The sequence below is a fragment of the Globicephala melas genome, chromosome 15, assembly GCF_963455315.2.
Source record: "Globicephala melas chromosome 15, mGloMel1.2, whole genome shotgun sequence".
Classification (NCBI taxonomy): Eukaryota; Metazoa; Chordata; class Mammalia; order Artiodactyla; family Delphinidae; genus Globicephala; species Globicephala melas.
This window is the reverse complement of record NC_083328.1, coordinates 78,409,805-78,426,071: the sequence shown is the minus strand read 5'-3', so window position 1 is coordinate 78,426,071 and position 16,267 is coordinate 78,409,805. Positions and strand designations below refer to the sequence as shown.

Genomic DNA, 16,267 nt, shown 5'->3' with positions numbered 1-16,267 from the left:
TACGTATAGCTGATTCACTTTGTGATACCGCAGAAACTAACACACCATTATAAAGCAATTATCCTCCAGTAAAGATGTTAAAAACAAAACAAACAAAAAAAAAAAACCAAAAAAATCTAACATAATCGTATTTTTATAAAAACCAACCAGGATATATGTACATGTGTCTGGGAGGCTTGTATGTATTTGTCTGAGCATGAACAAAGTTTGATAAGCCACCCGGCTTGCAGATGTTCATTATACTGCAGTGAGGGTAGAAGGTAGAGATAGGGAAAGGAAAGGGTTGAAAGATTAATCATATGGGAGGTAAACACATGTTAAATGTGTATTATTATCGAACTGAGAAAAAAATCAAACATCTGATGTGTCTTTGAGTGAAATGTTTGCTCATGTTGGAGCAAAGCCTGGTTCTACAGGTAAATTATCTTTGTATGTTCCAGACTTTTATAGGCATATGAATGATAGGAAATGTGTGAGTAAAGAGGAGAGGAAAAATCCTTAAGTCACTGGTGTAGTCTTACCCCACAGTGACTAACAGTCACTGCTGACTTCAGAGGATGCTTCCGGGAGAGCGTGGGGTGAGTTACCTTCTGCCCACATAATGTTTGAACCCAGCATTTTCATCACCAAATGTTTAGACACATTGTATCCAGCTGACAGTTGAGAATTCTTCCCTCCTGCCCCCCAAACCTGTTCCTTTCTTTTATTTATGCTAGAATCTCTTGGAGAAGATAACCTGGCTTTTTAATATTGAGATGGAGAGCATGAAATCTGATCATTCAGTGAAGTTTTGAAATCTAACATCTCCCTCCAAGCCATAAGCAGCTGCCACGTGAATCCTTATTTCAAGACCTTTAAAACAACAAATGCATTTACACAACACAGAAAGCCACAGTTGTTTGAAGTGTCATTTGACTCCTGCAGGCTGACCGCAAAAGGGTCATTTTTGCAAAACTTTTTGAGGTCTTCATCGGTCTTCCCTAGGGCCTATTGTAATCCTTTGATATTCAACTACAGTCCCCTTTTGAAGAATTTAGTGTGTCATCATCTACTTTCCCTTCTATTTTTCCTTCTTCTTTGGCGAACTACTTTAACTCTGCCGGATCCCCATCCAACAATAACCATGTGTGTGATCTTTATATGACTATGAACTCTTCCATCGTTTGCCAAGATTTGCAATTTCCCTTTACAATTAGTGTGCATTGTATTTCCTCTTTATTTAGCTTTTATGCTGACTGACCACCATATTGACAGTGTCGCATAGGAAGGGACAGCGTCGCGTAGGAAGGGATGTCTGAGTGGGGAATCGTAAGTGGACACTTCATTTGTGGATAAAATTATGATGACAGTTTCTGTTTTCCTCTTTAACCTTAAGAACTAGGAATGTTTAGATAATGAATTCTTAAAAGAAGTCCAAAATAAGTTTAGCCATTTTAAAATGAAAGTGGCAGGGAGGGGAAACATAGGGGTAAGGAATTAAGAGATACAAACTACTTTGTATAAAATATATAAACAAAAGCATGTATTGTACAGCACAAGGAAATATAGCCATTGTTTTGTAATAACTTTAAATGGAGTATAAGCTATAAAAATATTGAAGCATTGGGCTTCCCTGGTGGCGCAGTGGTTGAGAGTCCGCCTGCCGATGCAGGGGACACGGGTTCGTGCCCCGGTCCGGGAAGATCCCACATGCCGCGGAGCGGCTGGGCCCGTGAGCCACGGCTGCTGAGCCTGCGCGTCCAGAGCCTGTGCTCCGCAACGGGAGAGGCCACAACAGTGAGAGGCCCGCGTACCGCAAAAAAAAAAAATTGAAGCATTATGTTGTATACCTGAAGCCAATATAATGTAAATCAACTATACTTCAATAAAAAATATACATAAAAGTTAAAAAAAACCAACAACTCCATCTCTGCCACCGCCATCATTACTTAGGTTGCTATTTTTGCCGTTGTTAGAATCATGGCTGCTGAGCATGTGCTATGCCCCTGGCTCTTCTCCCTGCCTTACTGTGTTCCCTGAGTTAATCCTACTATATGCCAAGCACTGCTGGGGGCACTGGGGATGCAGCTGTAATCAAAACACACCAAGTCTGTCCATTCAGGGCTTACGTTCTACTGGGGAAGAAACAAGTAAACGATGAATTAATGAGATCGTTTCAGAGACCAATGAATGCTCTGCAAAATCCATGGAGTGAATGGGGTGAGTGGGAGGGGTTACTTTAGAGAGGGTGGTCTAGGAAGGCCTGACCTGGGGCCTGAATGATGACGAGGTAGCCATGGAAGATCTTAGGGAAAGCGTTCCCGGGGGAAAGGACAAGTAGTGTGAAGAGCCTCGGGTGGGACTACAATTGGTGAGCTGAGAGGTGAGAGGAAGCACACAGTATGAGCTGAGGTTGTGGTGGGTGTGGTCTACCGTACAGTTTGTATTACTGAGTCCAAGTTTGTGCTGCACGACAGACCAGTAATTTGAGAGATGAGGCATTGGGGCAAGGAATAGCGACTTTATTCGGAAAGCCAGTAGACCAAGAAGATGGTGGATTAGTGTCCCAAAGAACCATCGTCCCCGAGTTAGAATTCAGGCTTCTTTTATACTAAATGGGGGTGTGGCTGGTTGCTGCAAACTTCTTGGTGACAGAATCCTTTGTTCTTGCAGCTGTCCACGTAGGTCTGGTTATAATGTTCCTATAAGCCTCCACCAGGACAAATGTTATTTTCTGTTCTGCAACTTTCTATCTCTATATGAATGGAAAAGTGTTATACCTTTAAAGGTCAGAGCCCATCTGAAGATGGGCTCTCCTGTATATTTCAGGCTCTAGGCAACTTTTTTTTTTTTTCTAGGCAGCATTTTTTTATACAAAGATGCAGAGCCAGCATGACTAAGCACAGGCAACAGAGCGCAAGGGTTAGAGCTAAAGCGATAGATCCAATATGGAGTCAGGCTTGTTCTTCTCTGTTGTATTTGGACTTGATTTTAATGTGATGAGGCCCTCTTTGGATAGTTTTATGCAGATTAATGATATGATCTGATTTTTATTTAAAACAAATAAACAAAAATCATACACCAGTGTTGCCCAGATATGAGAAAGCACAGGCTTTTATTCCGCCTTGTGCAGAGTTTTTTTTTTTTCCTTGAAAATCCACTAATTCTGTTAACCAGACTTTGTTCCACTCATCTTTCCTCCTTTGCTCTTCTGTTCTTGCTTCTACTACAATACATTGTTAGGAATGTGAGCTTTGAAATCAGGCAAACATGTGTTTAAATCCTGACTCCACCACTTGTGAGCAGAATAATGTTAGAAAAGTGACTTTATTCTCAGAGCCACAGTTTCCACACCTGTAAAATGGGAGTGCTGATGGTATCTAGCATAGATTTGCTATAATACATAAATAAAATGTATCTTGTTACATACAGCATTTACTATAATGCCTGGCACCTGGGAAACATTCCATGAATATTAGCTATTGTGATTACAGTTGTACCAAGTGAAAATTGTAGCTTTGGCACATGAAAAAAACAAAACAAAAGATAGCCCTTACTCAGAAGTTCTGAACAGTGTAACACAAACCTTGTGTGTGTATGTATGTGTGTGTCTTAAATATGTGATAGAAATCTGATGAAGCAGTTTGTTTTAACTAAGAATACTTGGTGCTTGGAAAAAGCATTCTTGAAACTTCTCTGGCCCAGGTTCTTAGATTTCTGAAGATAAATTAATTCATATAATTCCTATTTTAAAAGTCTTTCCAGAGCACCCAAATTTAGAGGTTAAACCATTGGAATAATTCCTTTCCTTATGCTTCTATTTAGAAAATTAAATAGTAATTGTAGTAATAATACATAAATATAACAAAACAACTAATAGTTATTAACTATCCACCACGTACCCGCCTATGTTAAGCACCATGTAGGAAGTATTTCATTTAATCCTCACTCTTTGAAGAAGACCCTTATTTTCTTGTCCATTTTATAAGAAAATTGAGGCATAGAGATATAAAGTAACTTGTCCAGGTCCCATAATTAATATTTTAGAGGTTAAACCCAGGTCCCTCTGATCTACAATCTAAGTACTTAACAATTATGCTAAGATGCCATTCATCTCCATCACATGTCTAGATAAAATGGCTTTCCTAGGGCTTCCCTGGTGGCGCAGTGGTTAGGAATCCACCTGCAAATGCAGGGGACGTGGGTGTGAGCCCTGGTCCGGGAAGATCCCACATGCCGCGGAGCAACTAAGCCCGTGTGCCGCAACTACTGAGCCTGCACTCTAGAGCCCACGAGCCACAACTCCTGAGCCCGCACGCTTCAACTACTGAAGCCCACACGCCTAGAGCCTGTGCTCTGCAATGAGAGAGACCACCACAGTGAGAAGCCTGTGCACCGCAGAGAGGAGTGGCCCCTGCTCACCACAACTAGAGAAAGCCCGCGCGCAGCAACGAAGACCCAACGCAGCCAAAAAATAATTTAAAAAAAAAAGACTTTCTTAAAACACACACACACACACACACACACACACACACTACAAAATATATTTTCTGCATTAAGGAGATCAAAATTTTCAACTCTCCTAAATATTTGGGAGCTACCATTTACATTCTTACTTGATTTCTTTTTATCTTCCTTAAACTCTTACACATTTTTTTCATGGAAAGTAAAATCTCTTTGGTATGTCATCTGTTTGTCTGCTTTAAGAGAAAACTTTTTATTGAAACCAGATTCCAGATGGGCTTCTCCCAAGATTTTTCATAGGAACAGAAAGCTTAGTTCCAGTCATCTAGAAGGAACTTTTTATTCTTTCCATAATAATGTGAGGAAGGCTTGTAAATTATCCCCATCTCTGCAAGAATATAAAACCTGGAACTCCAATGGGTTTTCTTCCTACTCATTCACACAGATTGGGTGTGTGTGTGTGTGTGTGTGTGTGTGAATGCTTCAGAACGTAATGTATTTGTTTTTTAATGCTTATCTAGGGTCTCAAATGACTGTAATCTCTTTGCCCACTTGGATTTTTTTCCTTCACTTTTACTGAGAAAACAAAGTGTTGGCGGGTATTTTTTTGTTTCTATCCAGCTTCTTAGAGCTCACTTTCTCCCATTTCATTTTCTTTCCCCTCCTCCATCCCATATTAAATGCCTCCTAGACATATTTGAAGAGCCCGGAGACCACTTCTCAAGGAGAGGATTGATTGCTATTAATTAACAGGTGAAATAGGTACTGACCAATTCCCTGAAATTCCCTGCAGGTCACTGAGTATGTACTTAATTTGAACTGGCATAAGTGAAAAAAAAAAAAAAACAAACTTGCTGGCTCTGGCTGTGTAATTGTAAACCAGCTTCAGGGACAGCTGGATTCAGGTGTCCAGATGCTCCCGTGGACCTCTTGGCTCTGCTTTCATCTATGTTAGCTCTCAGGCAAGCACTCTGAAAGGTGACAGCCAAGGCCACCAGCTCCAGTTGTACCTCCTACTGGTTTGCCAACCCAAGCACAAAGATTTGTAACTCTGTTCTAGTAGGTTCAGCAAAAGTCGCAAGACTGATTTTTGTTAGTGTAGCTTAGGTCATGTGCCCACCTAGGAGGTGAGCATTTTAGCAAGGGAGATAGAAGCTCCAGATGATGGACTTGGATATACACTCACCCAAGTTTGGGGGGCAGAGCTTCATGGAAATGGGTTGCCCCATCTAAGAGGTCCTAGTTCTTACAAGTTATCAAAAATACTTTACCCATTCTCTGATATCAAGAGCTATGGTTTGTATCTGCTGTAACTCTTCATGCACTGAAGTCTAGTTTAGATACCTGGATGTAAGGGATGGATCCTTTGTTGAAGCAATATATTGGCACTTTTTTGGAAGTCTGTCCATGGGAAGATTCTTTTCAAAGACTTTTTCTCTGACTGTAACACTCTTACTTACCACTAGCTCCTTGTTTTCCCGCCAGAGAGTAGGGAAGACTAGAGGAGATCAGTTGATGTTCTTGGCATTTTGAAAAGCCCTTCCTTGTTTTGAATCTTCGTCTCCTCCTTTTCTGTCAACTGCTTCCCCTTCTCCTGGCATGGAGCATCCCCACAATTCATTTATATTCACTCTGACAGTTCAACTGCCTGAGTTGCTTATTTGGCATCTTGACACATCCATCCATCACTTCTTTATTCCCACTCTCTCCCTCCCTCTTCCCTTCTGAGTATAATAGTTACCACAATTACGAATTCCAGGACCACAAGAAAAAAGGTTAAGAAGAGCCAAAGGATATATCCAGTGTTCATAAAGGGTCTGAGTTTATGAGGAGCCCCTAGTGCTTGTCACTGGTCTTCAGTACCATTTCTTCTCTGCTCCTCAAAGCTTAAAGAGGAGACCACCACTCTGCACAGGAATCCAGAGCCCTCTCCCATCTCTCCCTCCCTCTCTCTCTCCTTTACTGTTTGTTCTTGACTTTAGACACTGTGAGATACTGGAGTTTGGCAAAAATAATTGCTAATGGATGTGTGTATTTCTCACTACCTATGAGCAATATGAGATGAGCTAAATAAACCTCGGTTCTCTTCTTTCTCTTTCTATCATCCTGCAAACAGATATTAAGAAGTGGTTGACTACAAACTACACAGTCACAGTATCTGTCAGTTACTAAGCAGCTACTACGGAAAAGGCAGGATTCTTGATCCTTTGCATGAGTTTTCTCCTTTAAACATCAGAACAACCCTGCAAGGGAGCTTCTATTTTTCCCATTTTACAAATGAGAAAATTCAAAGAGTTTTAGTGACCTGCCCAAGGTCACCCAGCTTATCGGTAGAGAATCTTGATCTTTAGCTGTGATTTCCAATTTTGTAGTGTATCTTTTTTCCTTGATATTGTACTGCTTTAGAAAAGGGCCCTCGAAAAGGATGCAGTTCAGTTAGGTCGACGCAGAGTTCAAAACAGAAACAGGTGGATTCTGGAAACAGCACCCCTCCCTGGAGGGGGCAGAACCTGCACCCACAGTCTTGCACAGGTAACGCTACACTCTGCCTCCATGCGGCCCAAGGTCTAATCCACTTTCCTGTGTCGACATCTGAACTTCCAGACTTCACAGTGGAAACTTTCTAGAATATAAGATAGAGAGAGCATGAACTTTGGAGTCAGATTTCTGCCCATAACCAGATTCTGCTTGTTGGCCAGCTGTGGGAAGGTGGATCAACCTCTCTGGCTGTCCATTTTCTCACTCATGAATAATGACAATAACTAACGTTCATAACATTTATTGAGCATCTACTATATTCCAGGCACTGTTTGATGTGCTTTAAAAATATTAACTCATGGAATCTTCATGACAAAATTACGGGTGTAGGTCCTACTATTTGCCTCATTTTACCAGAAAATTGAGGCACAGAAAAGTTAAGTAACTCAGATTCAAATTGACAGTCTGGCTCAGTGGTTCTCGAATGTGAGTTTTGCCCCCAGGGGACATTTGGCAACTTCCGGAGACATTTCTGGTTGTCACCACTAGGGGATGCTATGGGCATCTGGTGGGTAGAGGCCAGGGATGCTGCCGTACACCCTGCAAGGCGCAAGGTGGACCCTGGAACAAAGAATGATACGGCCCCAAACAGCAATAAGTCCCGAGGCTGGGAAGCTTGTTCTCCTAACCCCATAACGGCTGTCCTGCCTCCCAGGTGAAATCATGATAATTAGCTTCTCACAGGATTCCCACGGAGATAAAGAAGATAATTAATGTGTCACTAACACAGCACCTGGTGCGTGCTTTCCAGTAACTTGGCTTTCCTCTTCCCTAATCTTCCATTCCTCTCTCCAGAGAAAAGCAGGGTCAGAAGACACCTCGATAGCTGACTTCTGCTCCGCAGAGGGACCCAGGCACAGCAGAGTCCCAGACTGCATCACAGCCTCTGTGTAGGAGACGTTGGGAGTCCATTAGCAATCCTTGAATTTCCTCGCTGGGCTGAATGACCGCTGTTGATGTTTGTGTTTACAGTTGATTTGGAAACAAGTGTCCAGGAGGATAATGTGGCCACTTCTTCCCCCAAGACAATGGAGATAAGCGCTGTTGCGGATGCCAAAGGGAAGAATCTTGGGAAGGAGGCCAAACCCCAGACACCAGCTGCTAAATCTCGTTTTTTCTTGACACTCTCTCGGCCTGTACCAGGACGTACCGGAGACCAAGCCACGGATTCATCCACTGGACCAGTGAAGCTTGATGTCAGCTCCGATAAAGCTCTAGGGAACAAAGACCCGAGTGAGCCCATGGCGCTTCCGGTGGCAGCTGCACTGGGTTGCGACCCAGATAAAACCCCCGTGCAGACCCCGGCCCAAGCCGAGGGGCCCTCCGCCACTTGGGGACCAGAATCTCGTCTGTCTGAGTCCGGAGGGGCAGCCCCCTCCAAGCCCAAGGACTCCAGCTTCTTTGACAGACTCTTCAAACTGGACAAGGGACGGGACAAGGCCCTCGTGGACCGCCAACAGGAAGCCAAGAGTGCAGAGCATCACCACCCCACCGCCGAAACTCCTGGATTCTCCACGCAGTCGGACGATGTCCCTGCAGAGAGGGTAAGGCAATCCGTTTTGTTCTTAATGCAGGCTCGGGGGGCACTTGTGGGGCAGGACGATTGCACGTGTGTTGCTGTGCCATCACGGAGGGGTCCTGACAAGGTCTCAAGCCGCGGATCCCTCTAGAACCAGCAGCACATTGCAGCGCGGTGCTCGCCAGGGTTTCTGCGGGGCAGAAACATCTGTTGGAAGAACAGCAACAGCTGTGGCATCTGTTTCACGTAAAAGAAAAGAGGAGGTGAGTCACATACAGATGAATCTGTCCTTCCATTTATCAAAGGCAGAGGTGGACAGGTTGCATTTATGATCAAATGGAGGCTGGAGGGAAAAGCATTAGCAGAATAAAAACGGTTCCTAGAAGACTTAAATACCTGCCCGTCTCAGTAGCTGGTTTCATATACAGAATGTTTATGGGCTTTTGTTGGAATGCAGTTCACTTCTTCCGTTTAATAGCTTGGACTGATCTTTAACTATCTTTTGCACTAAAGTGTGCGTTTAAAGAAAGAGCTTTTACAGCTCTGGGCAGACTCTTTTATGTACAAATTATTTTTCAACACGCTGGAGTAATACCTTTGTAAAAAACGAGATTTTTTTTTTTTTTTAAGGAGGCATCTGAACCGGTTGCTTTCTTTCCTGCGCAAAGAAAGGCAAGTCCTTTTGATCTTAAAAAGAGCGTTTGATTTTAACCTTGAGAGTTTGTTTATATTGGGGACCGAGAAAAGAACTCCTTGAATGAAGAAGGAAATAAAAGTAGATACATTGTATCTTAAGGCACTTATTCCCTTAGTTAATGGATTTAAACAACAGGATTTTTCAAAATTTGGGAGTAAAGTGCCTCTACTTGAGCTTAGACCCAGGAAAAAATTAACTGGGTTGTTTTTTATTACATGGTCGTGTATCGTTGCTGTCAATATATTTGTCTTCATGACAACCAGCTTCCCTGCCAAGTTGCTAATGATAACACTGGCTGTCATTTATTTAGCCTTTACAATGTGCCAGGCTCTGTTCTAAGCACTGTCCAGATATTACTTTCCTTCAGGAAAATGAGTATCACATTAATCTGAGGTTTTAATGTATCCAGGATGCTGTCAAAAATTATACTGTAAATATTAGACACCACCTGAAAATTCTGGACTGTTAGAATTGAGGCACAGATGATGAGGCTCGTATGTTTAGGCTCATGCTATCAGCATTCTTGTCATTTCTGTAAATTTTTACTCTAAGAACTGATTATTATAGTTTCTTTCAAAAGTTAGAAAAATTGCCCTTTAAACACCCACTTCCCCAAATGCAGCAGTTCAGGAGCCAATTGAATAGCTTTCTGTTTAATTCAAAGTGAGTCTTCAAATGTATGCTGGCATCACATCTTTACTGAGGGGGACGCTGCCAGGTGCAGGTGAAGCACGGCCACAGTGGTGGACAGGACAGGGTCCCGGTGCTCAGGGAGTTTTTGGTCTAGAGAGAGAAGAGGTACAAAAACCTCACAGTTACAATGCAAGGTGCCCAGTGCTCTGGTGGGGAAGGCCAAGTGTTGGAGAGGATGTCCAGACACAAGGAGAATTAGCCTACCTGGCCCAGGGAACCTTCCATCAAATGTATAAACCTGGAGCCCCAAAGATCCTTGTCTTGGGGCTATCAACTGGTCATTAATATTCATGAATATTTGAGAAGCTCTTTACTACTTTACTTTGAGTGGGGAAACTCTTGTTGCCTTCTTGTTATTGGTCATGGGCTACTAAGGCCATTCTGAGTTTTTGAATAGTCACATGTTTCATTTTCATGGGCACCCAAAGCCAGCCCATTGCTTGAGTTAGGAAAAGACTGAGTTATTTATGGAAAGAGAATGAAGGACTGAGCTTTCCCCGTCTTGGGATAGGTGTCTGTGATGCACCCAAATCTCCATCCTCATTAAGTAAACCCGTTCAGCCTCCGAGAACTGACCCTTGAAAGTATTTAACCTTAAAAACTTAATGTGATCCATCCATTCCTATCCTAAGAAGAGCACAGAAAGGTTTAGAATTGTGCTTTATCAACTCAGTTTTGTTTTTTTTAATTGAGTACTCTGGGACAGCACCTCAACTGGAGTGGAATGAGTTCCAGAATGAGATTAGATTCAGAAGATGGGGTCTGTGTTGGGAACATGGAAGGTATTTAATATAGTCAAGCCTGAAGTTATAGTAACCTCTCAGAAAATCTCAAAATTGTCACTTATCTTCCTTTTGGAATAAGTGAATTTGTTTCCCTAGATTCACCCATGAAATTTGCATCTGTGTTTGTTCCACTACAAATTTCCATTTTGGGTTGGTTGTATCATTGGGATTTGAAATATGGAGTGCTCACTCTGCCCTACGTGCTCATAAAACATGGAGAAGTTATGAAATAGCCACTCATTTCTCCTCCAGTCTGTAAACTTGTGGATATTCAAATACATACATCTGTAAAGGTTTTTAGCAACCACAGCCTTCTGATTGTTAAGATTTCTGTTCTGATCCCTGGCTGCACAGTCTGTATTTTGGGGAAAAATCAATTGTCCTGGAAGTGTAATGAAAGGGTCCAGACCTCAGAAAGTAACAGGAATAAAACTTCTCAATCAATGGCTTTCTTGGTGGGAGTAGCACATTATGCATAAGTGGCCGTCAATGTATCGATTGAGAATTCTTAGGGTAAATTATGCCTTCGGCTCAGCGGTGTCAGCTGTCTCTCCTCTCCCACCCACTCAGTCCTCCCCCCCCACCACCCGGTTTCACTGTGTGTCTCTTACTGGATTGGAATTCCAACCACAAACCCACAGAGCCGTGAACTGGGAGAAAGATGCCACCATTTCATTCTGGGGGAAACACACAAATCTTCTGTGTTTTCAGAACGACAATCTTATTTTTGTGCCTTATAAAACTACATTCAGAGCATAGCATAATTAAAACAAGGCCAGAATTCATGAACAAATGAAGCATTTACTACATAGGCCAAAGAAAAGATAAATTATATGCCTGAAGGCTTTCACTGAGCTGTGATTCACACAAACCAATGTGTTGGCAGGGATGAGGTGGGTTTTTTGTAATTTTTCTCTCACCCCAACATTTGAACCAGAATTATAAATGCGCATTTAACAGATTCAGCCCTCTCAAAATTGATCGCATCATGAAAACTTGATCTTTAGTGGGTAAAAAAAAAAAGCAACACTAAATTTCTATTGTCACTGGTTAATTCCAGAAGTGTCTTTATGTTGGGGGTACGGGTGCTTTAAGTGTTGCCAAGCACAGATTCAGGAGATTTAAACAAGAATATCCCTTTTCTTTTAAAAGTTTAATTAAATTCTGTGTTATTTAAACACCAACCTTGTGCAAGGCACTTAAAAGATAAATTATGGTCCTAGACCTTCAAAGATCATGTGATCTAGTAAGAGACACACTATTTTTTTTTAAATCGTATGGTATTTGTCTGTTTTCAATTCACTCTTTTTTAAAATTAATTAATTAATTTGTTTATTTTATTTTGGGCTGTGTTGGGTCTTAGTTGCTGCGCGCGGGCTTTCTCTAGTTGCAGCGAGCGGGGGCTACTCTTCGTTGCAGTGCGCGGCCTTCTCACTGTGGTGGCTTCTCTTGTTGTGGAGCACGGGCTCTAGGCGCGTGGGCTTCAGTAGTTGTGGCTCTCGGCCTCAGTAGTTGTGGCTCGTGGGCTCTAGTGCTCAGGATCAGTAGTTGTGGCGCACGGGCTTAGTTGCTCCGCGGCATGTGGGATCTTCCCAGACCAGGGCTCGAACCCGTGTCCCCTGCATCGGCAAGCGGATTCTTAACCACTGTGCCACCAGGGAAGTCCCGAGACACACATTTTTAAGGGAGGTTGTAATAAGTGCATTGATCCTGAAATTCATTCAGGCTATGGATTTTTAGAGAAGTACTCAGTGTTTTGCTTCCTCCTCTTCTTTTCTCTCTTGAACACATGCCATTCAGGCTTTGTCCTCCATAAAACCTGCTCTTGTCAAAGCTGCCACGATGTCACACCTCCCCCCTCACCTCAGCTGCCAGACTGAGTACATCTCCGTCCTTATCCTACCCTACTTGCGGGTCACACCTGACACAGCCCACCATCCCTTCCTTCTTGAAGCAGCATCCTCACTTGGTTTGCAGGCTCCCCACCTCCCTGGCTGCTCTTCCTTAATCTCTCGTGCTAAGTCTTACCCTCTAAACATCGGAGTCCCCATCGTTCAGTTCTTGGATGTCTTCGTCTTTAACTACACTTCCTTCCTTCCTTGGAGATTTCCCCCGGTCCCAAGGGTTAAATATAGCCATCTGCTGACAAGTCCCAGATTGATGTCTCTAGCCTAGATCTACCCCCGAAGTCCAGACTTGAGTATCTAGCTGCCTCTGGTACCTGTCTACTTGGATTTCTACACTGCTGTTTGAATGTTTGCTGGACATCTGGACCTCGATAGGTCCAAAACTGAACTCTTCATTCACACTCAACACCACCACCACTGACAACATACCCACTTGTTTAATCCACAGGCTTCTCATCTCAGTTACTGGCAACTCCATCCTACCACTGCTCTTTAGTGGTAGAACTGGAATGAAAGAACCAAGATCTCTACAGTCCTTTTCTACATGGTATAAAGTAGTGAATTAGAACATAAGCATTGAAGTCAAGTAGCCTAGGTTTCAACTCTGTGTCTGTCACCTACTGGCTGTGTGACCTTGGGCAAGTTACTTAACCACTCTGAGCCTCAGTTTCTTCATCTGTAAAATGGGGATAATAATAATATCAAGCACATTTTCACATTATTCACACTTCTGAAAATTAAATAAGTCATGTAAAGTACTTAACACAGAGCTATTGCATTTTGAGAAATATTATCAGTATCACGGTTTTTCTCCCTCTTACTTCACATTTTAGTCTTTTTACCCTTCCCCTCCATAGTCTTCAACCAAAACCTGCAGAGATAGCACAATTGAATCTAATTTGAAAGCTACATAACCAAAGGCATAAGTCCTAATTTGGGTTAAAAAAAAGATGCCGGAGTTGTAAAATTATTTTTAGAAATAACAGAATTTATTCTATACCCATACCTGCAAGCCCCATACCCGCAAGCCCCATTTTCTTTGTCTGACATTCAAGGGTCTCTACAAGCTTTCCTTTGTCTGTTTGTCTAACTGTATTTTCCCCTATTCCCCTAAATTTATCTGGTCAAAATGGCCAACATATGACCTGTGCAGATGCCATCTGCTCCCCAGGATTTTCTCTACCTGTATCTCCTTCTCTCTCTGTTTATCAGAAATCTACTTCACCTTCAAGTGCCAAGTTCTCCATGAAGCTGACCAGATGTCCCCACTCCTGGCTGGTTTCTGATGACGTGAATCCCTCTAGTGTTTCTTTTCTTTTTTTTTGGTATTCTATATGTTAAGTGAAATTCTGTGATAAAATCACTTTGAAGGAATCATCAAAACTTACAAGGGAATTTTTGTATCTTTACCATTTTACAGATGAAGAAATCAAAGCTTTAGAGAAATCAAGTCACTCACTCCAAGTTACACAGCTAAAAAAGAATACGTGTCTGTCTCCAAAGCCCATACTTCTCATGCTCGATATTATGTTTTTACCAATTATTTGAAACTGCAATAACGTTGCAACTATGAAAAATTAAATAACGATGTGAGGAAGTGCTTTTAAAAATTTTAGTACATGGAATATTGGAAATATCAAGTTAATCTCAAATCAAAAAGAAAAAAAAATCCCCTCATTCCAGCATTTGAAGGCCAAGTGAATTACAAGATGTGTTTTTTATTTCATCCTGTTTACCTCTGGCCAGAAGGCCATGACATTTCAACAGGTAGAGAGAACTATCCACCCAAAAGTGTTTGTCAGTAAAGAGGGAAAACCTGTCTTAAATTATACAGGTTATGGAGTAAGCAAGGTTTTCAGCTATAACGCTGTAATTTTTATGAACTTTATAAATTAGCACTAAGAAACATTTGATGTGAAACATTTACTGTAGCAGAGGTGCAAGTGTTAGGAGCCTGATTGACACAGGAATGAGTTCAGATTTTACCACTTACTAGCCGTGTGGTAGAGACAAATAATAACAATTGCCCCAGTTTTTAATAATTGGTTATTCCTTGGCTGTGTAGTAAGCATTTGTCACACCTTAATGGCTTTGATTCTTACAACAACACAGCAAGGTAGATATTTTTATTGCCATTTAACAAATGAGGAAGCCAGGGCTCAGAGAAGTTAAGTTACTGGCTCAAGGCCACACAGCTAAATTAGTGGCAGAACTGGAATCAAGATCTGGCAGTGACCAAAGCCTGTTACCCTCACTCATTTCAAAACCTTGTGTTTTCATTCACAAGAGGAAGATACTGCCTGTCCTAGACACTATTGCAAGGACAGAGATGACATGGGCAGTCAGTAATAATAATGCTAAATGAAATAGTATATTTTCTAAATTGTCAGAAACTTAGAAATAAAGAATAATGAAATAGAGCAAATGGTCTTCCGGTATGATGGAGTTTGGATAGTATATCATCTATGGTACCTTTGGTTGCAAGTAAAGAAAAAAAAAAAACTCAATCAGTAGTGGCTTCGTTAATGAAAGGAAATGTACTATTTCTTGTACATAATAAGAATTCGAGAAGTGGGTTGTTTAGTCTGGTTCAGCATCTTCACAGCCCCAGAATGCATCAGTCTTCAGTGCCCTCTGTGTATTGGCTTGGTTCACAGGCTTGATCCCTTGTGGTTTTTCTTTTTCTTTCTTTTTTTTTTTTTGTGGTTTAGTTGATGTACAATATTATATAAGTTTTGGGTGTACAAGATAGTGAGTCACAATTTTTAAAGGTTATACTCCATTTATAGTTATTGTAAAATATTGGCTTTGTGGTTTTAAGAAGGTTGCCATAGTTCCAAGCAGTGTATAGAGTCATAATGTTCTATCAAATAAAATAGAAGTTTCCTAAAATTTACTCATTGGTGAAACGAAGTCACATATCTGGGTGGAGGTACAATGGGGGGGTTGGAAAGTTTCTTCAGTAGAAAGCAGGCTCTGCCCGCAAAGAAGATATGTCACAGGTAGAAACCAGATATATTATTTTCTATCCAACTTTATGTGAGAAAAACATTAAGTGGATGGAGCTGCTAAAGGCTACTACAGTATCCCCCTATGGTAATTTATTTAAATAAATAGCTCTTTTTTTTTTTTTTTTTGCGGTACGCGGGCCTCTCGCTGTTGTGGCCTCTCCCGTTGCGGAGCACAGGCTCCGGATGTGCAGGCTCAGCGGCCATGGCTCACGGGCCCAGCTGCTCCACGGCATGTGGGATCTTCCCGGACCAGGGCACGAGCCCGCGTCCCCTGCATCGGCAGGCGGACTCTCAACCACTGCGCCACCAGGGAAGCCCAATAAATAGCTCTTTAACTTAACTATCATCCACAGTAAGAAATAGATTTTACATCTTGATGTGATACATGTGCATGTACATGAAACAAAGAATTCACCAAATAGTAGTATTCTTACCGCACGTAACACAGGCTGGTATTTTCTATTCTTTCCAGTCTATTTCATTTGATGGTTTTAATGCTGGTTTTGATCCATTAAATTATGTTCCAGTCCACCCGTAGTCACAATCTGAAGTTTGAAAAACTCTTTTCTACCACCATCACCCTTTTCACATAGGGAGACAGTGATCTTGAGGGATGTGACTGTTTCTTATGCAACTGGGTGTCCCCAGTGCACCCTGCCTGGCACGCCCTGGCA

The 16,267-nt window shown here is 42.0% G+C and overlaps 1 protein-coding gene across 6 annotated transcripts in view; it reads left to right on the top strand.

Moving 5' to 3' along the window:
* The window catches only part of BCAS1 (brain enriched myelin associated protein 1), a 95,058-nt gene that overhangs the window by 19,276 nt on the left and 59,515 nt on the right, over nt 1–16,267 (top strand). For 5 of the 6 annotated variants that reach the window (XM_060284135.1, XM_060284134.1, XM_060284133.1 and 2 more), the window contains exons 3-4: nt 7,954–8,525; nt 9,131–9,172. In XM_060284135.1, the coding sequence (XP_060140118.1) occupies nt 7,954–8,525; nt 9,131–9,172 (614 nt within the window). The remainder of the gene's footprint in view (nt 1–7,953; nt 8,526–9,130; nt 9,173–16,267) is intronic. The other variant, XM_060284136.1, reaches the window with a different exon arrangement.